General features: G+C 50.0%; 1 protein-coding gene across 7 annotated transcripts in view; it reads left to right on the top strand.

Moving 5' to 3' along the window:
* Positions 1-14,983, top strand: part of MAST3 (microtubule associated serine/threonine kinase 3) — a 69,402-nt gene that overhangs the window by 44,424 nt on the left and 9,995 nt on the right. For all 7 annotated transcript variants that reach the window (XM_074939757.1, XM_074939755.1, XM_074939762.1 and 4 more), the window contains 13 exons: positions 1,947-2,022; positions 3,297-3,506; positions 3,610-3,711; positions 4,603-4,735; positions 6,726-6,793; positions 7,365-7,450; positions 8,170-8,378; positions 9,301-9,439; positions 9,728-9,860; positions 10,077-10,242; positions 11,662-11,763; positions 12,845-12,967; positions 14,292-14,401. In XM_074939757.1, the coding sequence (XP_074795858.1) occupies positions 1,947-2,022; positions 3,297-3,506; positions 3,610-3,711; positions 4,603-4,735; positions 6,726-6,793; positions 7,365-7,450; positions 8,170-8,378; positions 9,301-9,439; positions 9,728-9,860; positions 10,077-10,242; positions 11,662-11,763; positions 12,845-12,967; positions 14,292-14,401 (1,657 nt within the window). The remainder of the gene's footprint in view (positions 1-1,946; positions 2,023-3,296; positions 3,507-3,609; positions 3,712-4,602; positions 4,736-6,725; positions 6,794-7,364; positions 7,451-8,169; positions 8,379-9,300; positions 9,440-9,727; positions 9,861-10,076; positions 10,243-11,661; positions 11,764-12,844; positions 12,968-14,291; positions 14,402-14,983) is intronic.

Genomic DNA, 14,983 nt, shown 5'->3' with positions numbered 1-14,983 from the left:
AGACGCAGGCTCTTGAGGCTGAGATTACAGAAGCTTTGTTTGAAGTGCCTTGTTATGTTGTTTGTTTTTGTGTCCTTCATTTGGGACTCATGCCTTCACGCTGACCCTTGGGTGGGTCACAGCAGATTGAGAGGTAAATTCTCAAACTGATCCTCAGATCAGATCAGGGCATACCTGAGAGTCTGTCCTTGCAGACCCTGCTGCAGGTTGGGATCAAAGTCAAGAGGCCAGGAATCAGACTTACCCTTGAAAGATTTAAAAAAATCTGTTTATGTAACTGGATCTAGAAGCATTACGCGTATTAAATACAAGCTAGGGGCTCTGAGTACATCTGTTTGCAATGCCTTTTTTCTTCCCTCACCCCCGTTCTCCCCAACCATTGCTTTTTCAGACCCAGGGCCGCAAGCAGGTGTACAGCATTCTCAGAGATTTCAGACATGCAGTGTATTTGTGTGTAGCTGCATCTGTCTGTTCCCTTCTTGTACATAGGCACATTGCATGAAATTCACAAGAAAGGTCCAGCATGGGAGTGGAGCAGAGAAGTACAAGCAAGAGTGCCTGGCAACTCCTCCTCAACTTCTGCAACTGACAATAGACTAAACATGCAGACCTCCTGAATTTGACAGTGCCCCTTCATAAACTCGCTGTGCATTGGAATGTCGAGTTTCCATTCATTGGTTTGTTCTCCAGTTGTCAAATGCAGCAAGTGTGCATCCTTACAGGGAATATTTCAGTTAAATACTTTTCCCTGTTGTGGAATGTGTTTAGAGGCCTCATTAGTAGGGTGAGAGCTGTAATTGGTCCTGGGCTTTGTTGCCTGAAATTTCATTAAAATTAGATTAATTATCTCAAGGGCTTTACAAGTGGATGAATGTTTTACCAAAGAAATGCTAGTTATATGGCTGCCATCACTTGTACTTAGAAAATACAAAGAGTCTCTCGCTAAGCTGTGGCTTACTTCTTAGTTACTGAAATGAGAACGGGGGGAGAGTTGAAACTGGTCTTGATCTTGGCATTTGTTATATCTTGGTTAACGAGCAGGTGGCTGCTCCCTGTATCTGGCTTTGTGTAACAGGATTAAGATTCCAGTGGTGGCGCTGTGGCCAGGGGAGAAAGAAGGGTCCGCTGACTTCACTGGTGGGCTAAAAAAGATAAACAATTCACGTGAAGATCCCTCTGTGCCCTGCAAAGAACAAAAATCAGTTGTTTTGCTGCCAGTGGTGAAAAGACAACTATAGCAGCAGATCGAGAGGCCCTGGGTGTCGGGCACATTGCTGGCCTGCTCCCAGTTGGCTGTGGTCTAGGCATCTCTCCAGTGGCATTATACTTTGCTGTCTGTAATACTGGCATTAGGGTGGGGACTGGGACAGAAATTGTAACCCTGAGGGAAAGAAAAAGGACAAGCCCTTTCTTTAATGGACACATTAGTCTCTCAGCTCTGGAGATCTAGATTCAAAACTACCTTGGCTTATAAATGCCATGAGTCTGGAGGTCGGAGTAGCTTATTGCAGACAGTTATTCAGCTCAGACAGCTGCCAGGCAGTCTCTTCCGTCGACCAGTCTCTCCCCCCGGAGACTAACAGCTAGGGGTGCAGATTGGGAATGTGGTGGGGGATGTTCTGCGAGTCAGGAATGATGAGCAGTTCCAGAGGGGATGCTTCAGGGCAGCAGTGAGTTGTGTTGCTGTTGGTGGGAGGGTAGGGTGGCGGGGGAGCTGCAGGCAGCCATTGAGGTGCACTGGGGAGCTGTATTTGGGGGTGGAGGTGCCCTGGGAGAGTCACTAACTGTCAGGATGCTGAGTGCTTGGTGTGAATGTGCTTTAATGGCTTGTGAAACGTAGCAGTTGAATAGAAAACAAAGTGTGATGAGTCTCCAAAGGCACTTAAGACTGCACAAACCCATAATTACTTGGTTTTCTGAAGATAAACCTGTTTTTTTCCCCCCAGCCCTGGACGAACAAGTGGAGCTTTTGATAATGAGATTGTTATGATGAATCACGTCTACAAGGAACGATTCCCGAAGGTAACTGCCCAGAGCTCAGAAAGATTATACAAACATCATGTATCTTCGGCTTTTCAGCAATTTTGTCTCCAGCAAAATCATTTCTGTTCTTTGTCCTGGGACACAAAGTGTACCTTACAGGGGAGGTGTGTGAGGGGGCTGGAAACCTGATAATTCACTGGGGGAAGAGCAGACGATTCATAACGTCCTCTCCTGGTCACTGTGGAGCACGTGTTACTGCAGCAACATAAAACTCTCATTAACAGTCTCTGGAGACCACTTCTTGGTTAAAACAATGTCATGTAAGCACGTGAATATTGTGCTGAGATTTTCAAATGAAACAATATCAGTGCAGTTACAGCACAGTCTAAAATAGTGAGAGATAATATCACAAAAGCAGGGAAATTCTCGTTCCGGCTGTTTGTACAGCTGCAATGGTCCTAGAGTGCCATGACACAGCTCAAAGTCACATACATAAGAGGAACATTCTTTCCAGCACATCTCTAATGTGAGGATCAGTACAATTATTTTGTATGCTGCTGGCATGCTGCAGTCATAAAAGACAGCCCAGTGCGTGCCAGGCTCCGGTTCTGTGCGAGCTGGGATCCAGGCTTATGTGCTGCATTGCTCGGCACAGCAGCTCATAGCTTCTGGCAGCAGGTTTTTCCATTTTGTCAGCTGGCTATTTCCTGGCTGCGGGCCTGCCAGGGGAGATAATAAACAAAGTGACAAGCCCCTTTGTTTTCATCCTTCCTGTGGTTTCACATGCTTCTACTTAAAGGTTTATGGGGAGAAAGAGCTGGTAACTGCTGAGTGCCAGATCACTTGGAAATGACCCATCTCTGCACTGCATCACCCAGCACTGTCATACTGAAAGGCCTGTCCTGTAGCTAGGAGTGTTTGGACCACAAGGGTCTGCTCTGCAATCTTCTCAGAAGGATGTTCAGGAATATATATGTGTGTGTGTGTGTGTCTCTCTCTCTCTCTCTCTCTCTCTCTCTAAATGAACCCAGGCTTGGGTGTGCACTGGGGCTTTTAGCCAGTGGGGTAGCTGCACCTGTGCAAACCCCAGGGCCAGAGCATCAGCTGGTGTAAACTGCCATAGCTCCAAGTTCACTCCAGCTGAGGATGTAGCCCCTAATGTAAACATGCTGCACTTGTGTAGGTATCGCTTGCCCCAGGGCAGCGCACTTGCAGTGGGAGTTTGCACTGGGTCAGCTGTGCTGATGGCTAACACCCGGATGTAGGCTCAAGGTCTCAGTCCCACTGTAGTCATCTCCTGCTCTGCCCTGCAGGCCACAGCGCAGATGGAGGAGCGCCTGCAGGGGACCATCACCAGCTGCTCGTCGAGCAGTATGCTGCCCCTTGCTGATGGCGTGCTGGGGTTCATCCACCATCAGATCATTGAGCTGGCCCGAGACTGTCTGGCCAAGTCCCAACAAGCTCTCATCACTTCACGCTACTTCATGGAGCTGCAGGAGAAACTGGAGAAAATGCTCCACGATGTGAGTGTTTGGGTGTTCTCACAATCCCCCCCCTCCTCCCAACCCTGGCCCCCCACTGACAATGGCTGTTTGGTGACCTCGGCATTCGTCTCATTCTCTGCAGGCCCAGGAGCGTTCAGAGAGTGAGGAAGTGAGGTTCATTGACCAGCTGGTCAGGAAGCTGCTGCTAATAATATCCCGCCCTGCCCGCCTTCTGGAGTGCTTGGTAAGGAGTACTGCATGGCCTGCCAGGCTGTCTGCACGTGCAGGTCTGTCATGGGTATGCCTCATTTGGAAAGGGAAGTGCTCATTACTCATGGAGTAAATTGGAAAGAGTCACTTCGCGCAGAACAGCTCGATCTACGTTCGTGCACCCAACAACTGAACAGCAGTGCAGCTCCTCTGTCACGTACGCAGTAACCGAGTGACCCTAACACAAGCTTCACTGTAACCCAGCCACTGGGCTTCAGACTCACCGTTAGGGAACTTGGTTAGGGACCAGAGAGAGACGACGAAGACAATCAGATCTTTAGATCCATGTGTTAAAGAATATTACAGTACAGGATGGGAATTACAGTGAGGTGGGAATGTCTAATCTGTTTTCCTTTTCTTGTCCATCTCTAGCTTTTATCCGTTACACTTAATCTCCAACACACATTCTCCTTTGGTTATTAATCCACCTTGAAAGCCTAAAGTTTTCAGTGGTGTATTTCCAAATCTCTCTCAGTAGGGCTAGTCCGAGAATCATTTACAGCCAGAAGGAATAGTAGGTACGCCAGCTCAGGCATACAGCCAGCTTGCCCCCTGAATTCTGGGACACGGGCACATGGCTGGATTTTTCAACCAGGGGGGATTACACTGGAAATGCAGGCACAAACCCAAGATCAGGGGAGCTATGGTTCTCCTGCAGAGTTCTGATGCCCACGTAGCATCCCGTAACTCCAGAGCTAAAGGGAACCCTATCATTGCAATCTACGATAGTTACTCTAATTCCGTTTAAGAACACGTACATGCCTGTGTACTGTGATGCCTGTGAGTTGTGGTGGGGGAGGTGCTTTTATTTGAAGACACAAAGGCAGAACTCACTTCTTGACTGCACTTATTCTCCTTTGGCTAGGAGTTTGATCCTGAGGAATTCTATCATCTTCTGGAAGCCGTGGAAGGACATGCTAAAGTAGGCCAAGGAATAAAAACTGATATCCCGCGGTACATCATCAGCCAGCTGGGGCTTGCCAAGGACCCTCTGGAGGGTAGGGATGTTTTATGGCTCTTGGACTGTGTCTGGCTGAGTGATCAGGCAGGGGATCAGGAACAGGAGAAGGAGCCTCTTGCACATGGCTGCTGCCAGTTAGTCAGAGTTAGCATGTGTTGGAAGGTCTCTGCTACTCCCAGGCTAGGAGCTGCCCAAATCCCAAAAGTCACCACTGCAGTTAACGCTAGCGTCAGCTTTGCTGACATTCTCAGGCAACGGAGAAGGACTGAACAGGCTCTTCTAAGGGTGGTACCTCCAGGGCAAAGGGGGGGTGGCATGGCAGCATGGTGTGGAGAGATCTGTGCTGAAAGTGCTCCGCAGACAGACCGAGAGCTTGTCGCTCCAGCACACCTCGCTGCTGGGCAGAATGACAGAGATGGACCCGCACGGTGAAATGAAACCAAAGCAGATGCGGCAGGACTATGCAGTCAGCAGGTCAGGTCTAGGTAGCTGTTGGTGTATCCTCTGGGAGGCCCTTTCCCCTCCACTCTGGTGCAGGTGCGTAAGGCAGTAACCCCCTCCCAGTCCCGCAGTGCGGGTGACTGCTGCAGGGTGGGATTTGTGCTTTCTCCCCAGTGGATCTTGCTCTGTGGTAAGTGTATAAACATTGCATCACCAAGTGTTAATTGCCCAGGTGTTAAGGTTCTGATAGCATCGTTAACTCTGCCTCCTGTTCCTTGCACATTGCATCGGAGTAGCGGCTTATGAGGCCAATCAGGAGGTCTCTCAGACCAACAGGTAACTCTTTCTTCAGCAAGTTCTGACTGATACTGATTGGAATTAGCCTTGAAGTTGTTGTTGTTGGAAATGTACCTCTCTAGATGCTGTGGTAGCAAGGGTTCAGATGGCGTGATTGCCTTTGCAAGGATTAGCGCACAGTGCTGAAGCAGTCTGTGCAGGGATAAATGTGCATCAGCTTCCAAACCCACCCATGCTTGGACTGTGGCAGTGGAGTGGGATGTGCGTTCTAGGACTGTATCCAAGTCTCTCTATGCCAGAACCAAATTTTCCTTCATTATCGCTCGCTACATATTAAATACAGTAGATTACTTTCAAGAACACTTAATCCATGGGAAGCCAAGGCCTGTGGGGGAATCATAATCCTTGAAGAACACTGAAAGGACGGTGCAGAGTAGATAGAATTATATAAATGTTTAACCCCTTGATGCCAGGACCCTGAATTTCCCAGCAATAATGGCTAAAACAAAAACGTACAGACGTTGCGTGGGCTCCAGGCAGGCAGACATCTAAGAAACATCTGAACACAGAGCGCGGTATGGATGGTGACGCTTTCTACTTTCGGCATTAGTTTTTGTTAGTGATGAAGGCCTCAAAGAGCCTGAAGCTTCCATTCTGACAGATATCTCTGAGTCAGGCTGCCCGCTGCCTGCCAGCAGGCTTCCTTGTGGTGTTTTGGTGCTCCCAGCCCTGGGAAGAACTGATCCTGGACTTGCAGAGGAATGGGTGAGAGACCAGAAGTTAGTCAAGCACTTGAGGATGGCAGAGGCTCAATGTGGGCAAAGTTTTGTATCTGTTCTTCTTTATTCAGACCAGTTTGCTGATCCCACATATATAGCAGCCCATCACATCCCGCTGAACAGTCAGAATATTGGCTGCAGACGGATTGTGTGTGCAGCAAACCCAGACAATGTAGTGGGAGTAGGCCAGGAAAAGCATCTCTGCAGCTTTTGGTGAAGTTGGCACCCAGTGCAGGTTGCTCAGTGAACTTGTGCAAGGCATCTCGTGTGTAGACGGCACCTTCTGCCAGCCTGATACTAGCTGCGGCAGCAGGGTCAAGCCTATGTCTGGAAAAGGTGGTCAATTTTCTAACAAAAAACTTCTCCGGAAGGGAGCAGTGTGCAAATCTCAGTGGAGTTCCTTTAATCCAGGATAGACGGGTTTCGGTTCCTCCTCCCTCTGAAACAGCAGCAGTGTGTCTGTGTAGTCTGTTGAATTCCTGACGGCTAGCTCTTTCCGTTTTTCTGCAGAAATGGTTCAGCTGGATCATTTTGATAGTGGGAACACCATGACCCCAGAGAATGACGTCTCCCATGAGGTAAGACCATCCAGCCTGAGTTAGTATTCGCATTTCCCAACCAGCTTCTCTGACACTTAGCAAATTAACTCTTGGCATCCCATATAAGGCAATGCCAGGAGGCTGTCTACATTCCCAGGGAGCTTGGAGTTTGAATTGTCCATCCATGGAAGTTTGCTGAAACTGTGTGAATTTTTGAAGGTACATGTCTCATGGACACTTCTATTCCTGTACATGGACCCTCCAGTTGGCACCCGGACATGTGGAACGGGCATGTGCTTGAGGCAGTTTTGACTTGACAGTTCACAGTTTGCAAAGTGCAGTTGATTTCTGATGTGGTGGCTTCTAAGGATGCTGAGCAACAGCAGCCTCCTTTGAGTGTAGGTCTAGGTTTGCTTTTACTGGTCGGACTAGCCCCTTGTAGCAAGAAAGCGTCCTTTCATGTGATGGGTACCATAGGGGTAGGGAAGGGTGGGCAGGAGTGTTTCCCAGGGCTAGTGAATTGTGGAGGGGAAGCATACGCAGTATTTACAGTCACAGCACTGGGATGTGAAGAAAGATCAAAACACCCCTTTGTGTATGTCTCATGCAGACCCGGGCCTCAGCTGCCACTTCTCGGAGGAAACCCTGTGAGAGTGACTTTGAGACCATCAAGCTGATCAGCAATGGGGCCTATGGGTAAGTTGGAGAGAGCCTCTGCTTCAGTGCAGGGCGCTCAGGAGCTTACAGGCTTGGGGCTGCGCTGAGCAATCCACTTGTGACCGCAAACACTGGCTTCTTTTTGCAAACGATCTAAGTGTGAACTAATCATCTTAGTGTTGGGCCTGGCCTGAGCAAGACCAGCTCCCCTAGAAAGCAGGCACAATGGTGGCGAGTGCAGAGAGACACAGAGCAGGCCAGGTATCTCACTATGTCAGTCTTGGCACTTTAACGCGACTCCAGTGAGTGTGTCATTACAGCTACTGCACATAAATCCTTCTGGCGAGGAGCAGCTTGCCACATCTGACAATGGTGCCTGCCTCGCTGCTCGGGTTGTAAATAAGGCCAGTGTTCAATAAGACGGATGCGGCTGGCAGCCTGCTTGGAAATGCCCGTTGTAATTGACCTACTTGTCAAATTCACCCTTTGCACATGGGGAGCACAGTGCTTGGCAGGTTAGAGGCTAACGTCCAGAAACCCCATGCCAGAGTCCTGAGTGAATGCTCGCTCTCACTGGGAACCGCTCTAGGTGGCGGGAGATGCAGGTTTTTCTGTGCTTTACAAGTGTTTTGAAGCAACAAGTCCAGCTCTTCTGGTCGATAAACTTGACAGCAGCTGCTGGAGCCCCATGCACTCAGTAATGAACCCTGCGGTGCCTGCAGCTTGGCGGGTGCTCTCATCGCTTTCTCCCCTCCTAGGGCCGTGTATCTGGTGAGGCACAGGGAGACCAGGCAGCGTTTTGCTATAAAAAAAATTAACAAGCAAAACCTCATTCTGCGGAACCAGATCCAGCAGGTGTTTGTGGAGAGGGACATCCTCACCTTTGCCGAGAACCCCTTTGTGGTCAGCATGTTTTGCTCCTTTGAAACTAAAAGGCACCTGTGCATGGTGATGGAATACGTGGAAGGTGAGAGCCAAGCTGGTCACCCAAGGGCCGAATGGTGACTTTACACTGTGGTTGTTAGAGCAGATTTTTAAACCTTAACCTGCCGTCTTAGGGTAGGAAAACAAAGATCCCCAACGTGAAGGTTGCGGCCTGAGAATGCTTTTAGCTCTCATGGCCATCAGGCCCCTCGGTGCTGAATGTCTGTGTGATGTCCTGTGCGAGCACGTCACGCTGCCCTCTGCTCCCCGTGCCTGTCCTGTTCCTGCAGGAATGGAAAATCCTCCTTCCTTCGCAAAGCAGAGACTCAAAAACCACCTGCTGCCCGTTGAGAGAGGAGCTTGATCTGTGCACACAACTTGGAGACAGGTGCTCCTTGTGTTTCCCTCTCTCTGCCTCACTTTCCCTCTCTGTAAAATGAGGTGGTTAATACCTCCTCTCGGGGTGCAGCAAGGATTGTGTGTGTTAATGTCTCTGGTGTGTTCCCTCTGCCAACCTCTCCTGTTCATCTGCATCCAAACATGTAACAAACATGCATTCACCAGGTAACCGATGTCTTTGAGCTGCAACAGACCCTCCTTGCTGGAGTGCCGTCCGATATGTCTCAGTCTTAGACCTGCTGTTCTCAGCTTGTACCAATGCAACATCCCCAAAATTGGAGAGCCAAGTGCCACCTGAAGCAGCAGCAGGGGCTGGCAGATGGGTGGCCATCCAGGTTCAGAAAGAAACGCTTTTCTGCCATATGCAATTGGCCAGGTATAGCATTGGGTTGCGGCCACCCTGAGGCAGTATCCAGGACTTGACAGCTCAGGGGTCTGATTTGGTGTAGGGAGGCCTACATTCCTGTTAAGAAGAGGTTGCTTGAAATACTTCAGGATGCCCTCAGCCCAGTCCTGCATGCTGCACAGTTGCCTGTGGCCCATGGAGAGTTTGTATGTTTCTGTAGGTGGGGACTGTGCCACGCTACTGAAGAACATGGGTCCTCTGCCAGTCGACATGGCCCGGATGTACTTTGCAGAGACTGTTCTAGCTCTGGAATATCTTCACAACTACGGGATTGTGCACAGGGACCTGAAGCCTGACAAGTAAGGACAGAAAGGGGGCTCAGGGTTGAAGGAGCATGGACAAGAGGCTGTCAGATTCTAAAGTGGGGAAGGGAGGAGGGGTTTCCTTTGTATCCCCTTTCCCCATTGAGAGTGATGGGAGTTGCTTCTGGCTGAGTGGTCCCAAGTCAAGACCATGGCATGAGCAGAAAGCAGCCAGCCTTTTCAATGTAATTCTCAGAGCGGGGCCCTGCTTCTGCTCTCTGCTTCGTACCAGGCTCTGCTAGGGAGTGAGCCAGTGAGATTACCCATACATCTTCTCTCCTGCAGTTTGTTAATCACTTCGATGGGCCACATCAAGCTAACAGACTTCGGCCTGTCAAAGATTGGGCTGATGAACATGACCACAAACTTGTATGAAGGGCACATTGAGAAGGACACTCGGGAGTTCATGGACAAGCAGGTACGTTCAGGATCTTGGTAGGCTCAGATCCCATGCCATAGTGGGTGGGGCCATTGGTTCAAACCATCTCTCTTGGTCCCTGGGGAGAGGGTGGGAATCCTGTATCCATACCTCCCCATCTCAGGGAACCAGCATAGTTCTGGGCATGCTGCAGCAGTACCTGGGCTGCTATAGAGAGCAGAGGTTTCAGTATTACCAACACCTCTTTGAATGCAGGTGTGTGGCACTCCCGAATACATTGCTCCAGAAGTGATCCTAATACAAGGCTATGGGAAGCCTGTCGACTGGTGGGCCATGGGCATCATCCTATATGAGTTCCTCGTGGGCTGCGTCCCCTTCTTCGGAGACACCCCAGAAGAGCTCTTTGGGCAGGTGATCAGCGGTAGGTCTCTAGCAATGGTCAATACCCTGAGTCCATCCTCTCGTCTTCGTTCCGGAGGCTTTCTGGGTCTGAGAATTCCTAGCCCTTCTTTGTCTTGGGTTACATCAGCACCGGGTCTGGGGCGTTTGGGTATTCGGGTTAGTGCTTCTGGCACACTGACACTCTGAACCATGCGGGCACCGCTTCCTATTATAGGCCGCAGAGCACAGCTCATCTGCGTATTAACAATGATGAGATTTTGCCCTTCTCTAGCCTCTTCCATCCATGGTCCTCGAAGGGCTGTACAAACGCTTACCAATGAACATTTGCCTGCAGGGGTTCGTGGGCTTCTCTCATGACTATGGCTGGGCATTGGTGCAGCCCTGGCTTTGTGGCAGGTTAGAGTGCGCAGCTGGCTCGCAGGTGGCAGGCACTGGGCCAGGCGTTAAGTCTTTTGAACTGATTCAGTGGCCCCAAGGAGGTTGGGATCCTCTAAATGAACAGATTCCTTTTTACTCCTGCCTCCGTTTGACTCCAGGTGAAGGAGGAAGGACAATGTATTCCTTACCCAGGACAAGGTGGAGAAAGGAGAGATGTTTAGGAACTGGCTTAGGAGAATGCACAGCCTAATTGTTGCCTGCACTAAAATGCTGTTCCCTGGAATGAGGGTTGGGCCACAGGGGTGTTTCATCATCTGATTTAGACATGAGTGTTCGCGAAGTGTAGATGGGCCGTGTCTAGTTGGGTTTCGCTTCCTTCCTAGGCTTTGGGGGAAGCGTGGCTTGCAGGGCTGTCCTTGTACAGCTGTCATTTTGCTTTTCTCTTTTGATTGCTTAATATTTCTTTTAACAATAACTCTTCTGATTAGGTTGTTGGGCATCACCCAGGTCTTGCAGCATCCTCACCTTATGATTAGTGAGTCAGAGAGATAGCTATGATGTAGCTTTAGAGTCACTGAGTGTGGACATGGAACTCTTCGCTTTCCCAAAGTTAGGTGACTAGCATATGCTTTGCAGTTACTCTGTGGCATTTTTCTTGTGCAAAAATAACTTCCCTAGCAAAGGTACTTTGCCTTAAGGCCACAAGTCATAATGACCTTTCTTCAACTCACTCCTAATTCTGACCCAAGTGGGATGCTCCCTGAAGCCATAAAGGCAGGAGACCTGAGGTCAGAGCTGCTCATCGTGAGAAAAATAGGGCATGAACCTACAGCTTCCTGCCTCCTCCAATCCCAGCCAGTTTTGGGGTGCCCGTTGGATGGAGTCCCAGACTACTAGCTATGGGGGCCCCAGGCGGTAATGCAAGTCACTTGTGGAGTGGACAGTTACAAGTCTCCAGCTGGTGTCTCCATGATCCGCTTTTGACCCTGGCTGTTCTCATGCAAACGGCCTTTTGCTCTCAAGGGAAGGGGTCACCTCATGATTTTCCATTTTCTTCCAGATGCCGTTATGTGGCCTGAAGGCGATGAAGCTCTTCCTGCTGATGCTCAGGATTTGATCACGAGGTTGCTAAGGCACTGCCCACTGGAACGCTTAGGCACTGGTATGCACTTACTGTACCCTACTTTTACAGCTTACATCCGCCAGGCAGCACAGGGCATGGTCACCGGTGAGATGGCTGGAGTGGCTCCTGGCTGATCTGCATTTGTCTGTTCAATTGATGTCTGTCTCGCCTTTGAGATGGCTTCCTTAAGCAATTAGAAGTGTCCCTAGGATGTTTATAAGAGCTCTTCTTTAGCATCTGACTCATGGGCTTTGCTCTCTCATGTGGTACTGCCCATCTCAGCCTTGAGCATAGCTTTTCTACAAACCGTATTCTGCCATTGGGGTAGAAACATTCCCCTCCACTCCAGATGTCCGCTTCCCTGGAGAATCTGGGCAGTGCTGACTGCATGGTGGCACCCTATGTGGATAGGTACCTGATGGGATTAAAGCATGCTCCTGATGCCCCGTGACCACCTGCAGCTGGAAACCTACAGCAGTGCTTAATAACCCATGGCTCCTGCTCCTGGCTCCTGCAGGTGTTAAAACGTTAGTGTCTCTGTCCTGAAGAGCCCTGGTTCTCTTTCTGGTTCCCACCTAGCTTTTTGCTTGCCTTTCATTTCACCTTCACCCTCCCGCATTTGCCGGCTTAGCACAGTTGCTACCTGTCTGTTGGTATATGCAGCCCAGGGCATAGCTACGGTTCCGTGCCAGTGCCTTTTCCGGCCTTAGTGTCCTGCTGCCTCTTCCTGCTCTAGCCATTGCTCATTGTTCTCTGCTTTGCTAATGAGAAAGCGCCAACAATCATTTTGGCAGTACGCCAGATCCTGCCACATAACTCTGTAAATGTCAAAGAATTAATCTGGATTTCTCTTTGTTGGTATAACCAAGAGCAGAGTCTGTCCTGTTGTTGGAGACGTGCTGGGGAGGCTAAGGCCAGAATCTGGTCTTGTGAACTTTGTTGGGATTGGCTTTGGGAACCTAAATCCAGGCTGGTTCCAGTCTATCCAAGCCATCTGCACTGGGGGTCAGATAAAAATAAACTTGTTTCCAAAGTGAGAGCGCTTCCTGGGCTGAGGGGACAGCTCTGGGACCTGAAGTCATGCCTGCTCTAACCTACGTGATTCTGTGCTGGACACCAGGTGGCGCCCATGAGGTGAAGCATCATTCCTTCTTCCACAACCTGGACTGGAATGGGCTGCTGCGGCAGAAGGCTGAATTCATTCCCCAGCTGGAGGCTGAGGATGATACCAGTTACTTTGACAGTAAGGCCAATTCTTGCTTCTCCTCTTTGATTCCATTGTCCCAGCAGTGAGTCTGGGTAGAATTACCCAGAATAAAGAAACCTTCTCCAGGAAGCTGTGGGCAAATTTCTGACAGTGACTTTGCTGTAGAAACGAATGAAACGTTATGACTTCATTGCTGTGTGAAGTGAAATTCTCCTGGTCATTCCTCAGGCGGCAGTGCCTCCAGGTGCGCCAGCTCCTTCGATTTGCTCGTATAAGCCCTTTGCTGATGGTGCCCCTGGCTCAAGAACCTCCTTGATGCACTACCTGCCAGGCACAGCGGGAGGGACTGGCAGATCAGGCTGAGTGCAGAGGGCTGTGGCCGGAAGAGTTCACTTGTGGGATTTTGCACACAGACACTGGTGCTGCAGATAAAACTAAAATCTGGCACCAGGGTGATTAGTTCCTAACAAGCAGTGAAGGGGCTTTGTGGCTGCACCTTGCTTTGCTCCCCTCAACTGCTTTGGGAAGTGGAAAAGAAACATCCATGCATCCATGCTGGGAAACCCCAGCCCTCAGTGATGTGTCTCGAGGAAAGCTCCTGTTGCTCTGCCCTGCGTGCCTGAAGGCATTGATTTCTCGTGTACCCACATAGCTGACCAATGGTGCATCAGGGGTTAAAGCTGGAGTTCAATGAGCGTGCAAGGCCAAGTGCACGGTAACCTGAGGCTCACTGGGGAGCACTTTGGGGGTTGTAAAATGCATGGTTAATTCCCCCACTCCTGCAAGGCTGTGATACAGGTGACCTAATTACTTAGAAATTTGGTGTGTTTAAAGTATGTTCTATTCACACGCTGAGGAACATAGGACTTGCTGGACCAGATGAGACCCATGGTCCATCTACTTCAGGAGTCTGTCTGTCGTTGGTCAGAACCAGACACTTCACAGGAAGCTGCAGGAAACCTAATCCCTATTATCTAGAGACTGGCGTAAGCCCTGAAGCATGAGCTTTAAGATCCATTCCAAAACTTCCTAGCATTAGCAAAAGAAAATAACTTTCACTTCTGTGCCAGGGCTTCCCTGGGATTTAAACCTTGGCCCTCTGGCACGGTAAGCAAGAGGTCTACCCCTGTGCCATTTGGCCATCAGGGCCCCTCTGAACTGATCCCCATGTGACAGTGATGGTATCCCTGCTTCAGCCTTTATTTCTGCGGTGAGGGACTCTGGCAGACAGTAGGAGAGATGTTATTATTTTCTGTAAACAGTGAGTGTGGCCAAGTTGCTGGGTTTGTAGCTCCCTGGAGGATTGACCCACCCTCATGGGAGGACAAGCCCTGGCTGCATTATCACTTCTTGCTTTCAGCTCGCTCTGAAAGGTACCGTCATTTGGGCTCCGAGGATGAGGAAACTAATGATGAGGAATCATCTGTGGAAATCGGCCAGTTCTCATCATGCTCTCACCGCTTCAGCAAGGTACTGGAAATGCCCCTGTGGAACCAAGTGGGCTTGGGGGTTTAGAGAGACCTTCCCCCTCTGGTAGGGCCAAAGCCCCCAGCTGTCACTCTCTGCCAGAGCACAAGTTTTACTAGTGACCTGAGAGGGGCTTTCTGAGCTCTCAGGCAAGGGAAAGCCCAGGGAGTCGGCTCACCTGCTGCAGGAGCACCATTGAAAGCTCTGCAGGGAATGATCCGGGAAAGGCTGCTGGTGATTCACAGGGGGGTGCTCTTCCTTCCAAGTGAGCACTGACCCAGCACCCCAGCCTGGTACTAAGGAGGGAGATGTTGCTAGAGGTGCTGCCCTTCATGACAGCTCAGGTCTGGATCTTGACTTTTCTGGGATAAGGATCCCATGGCACCATGCCCCAGGGTAGGAGAATTAACCCTGGAGTGTTCACCAAGGTCCCATTTGGCTGGTTGCTCCCTAGAACGCTCCTGGATTTATTATTCTTCACTCTGTCCTGAATTGTTGTGTGGAGTTGCTGTGAGATGTGGTAGCTGTTTGACCTCAGAGGTGGCTGCATTTCATTGGTGGGTGGGTGATTCCTGTAAACATGTG

Source organism: Natator depressus, chromosome 25 (assembly GCF_965152275.1).
Source record: "Natator depressus isolate rNatDep1 chromosome 25, rNatDep2.hap1, whole genome shotgun sequence".
Taxonomy (NCBI): domain Eukaryota; kingdom Metazoa; phylum Chordata; order Testudines; family Cheloniidae; genus Natator; species Natator depressus.
The sequence above is the reverse complement of the archived record's forward strand: the minus strand, read 5'-3'. Positions and strand labels throughout refer to the sequence as shown.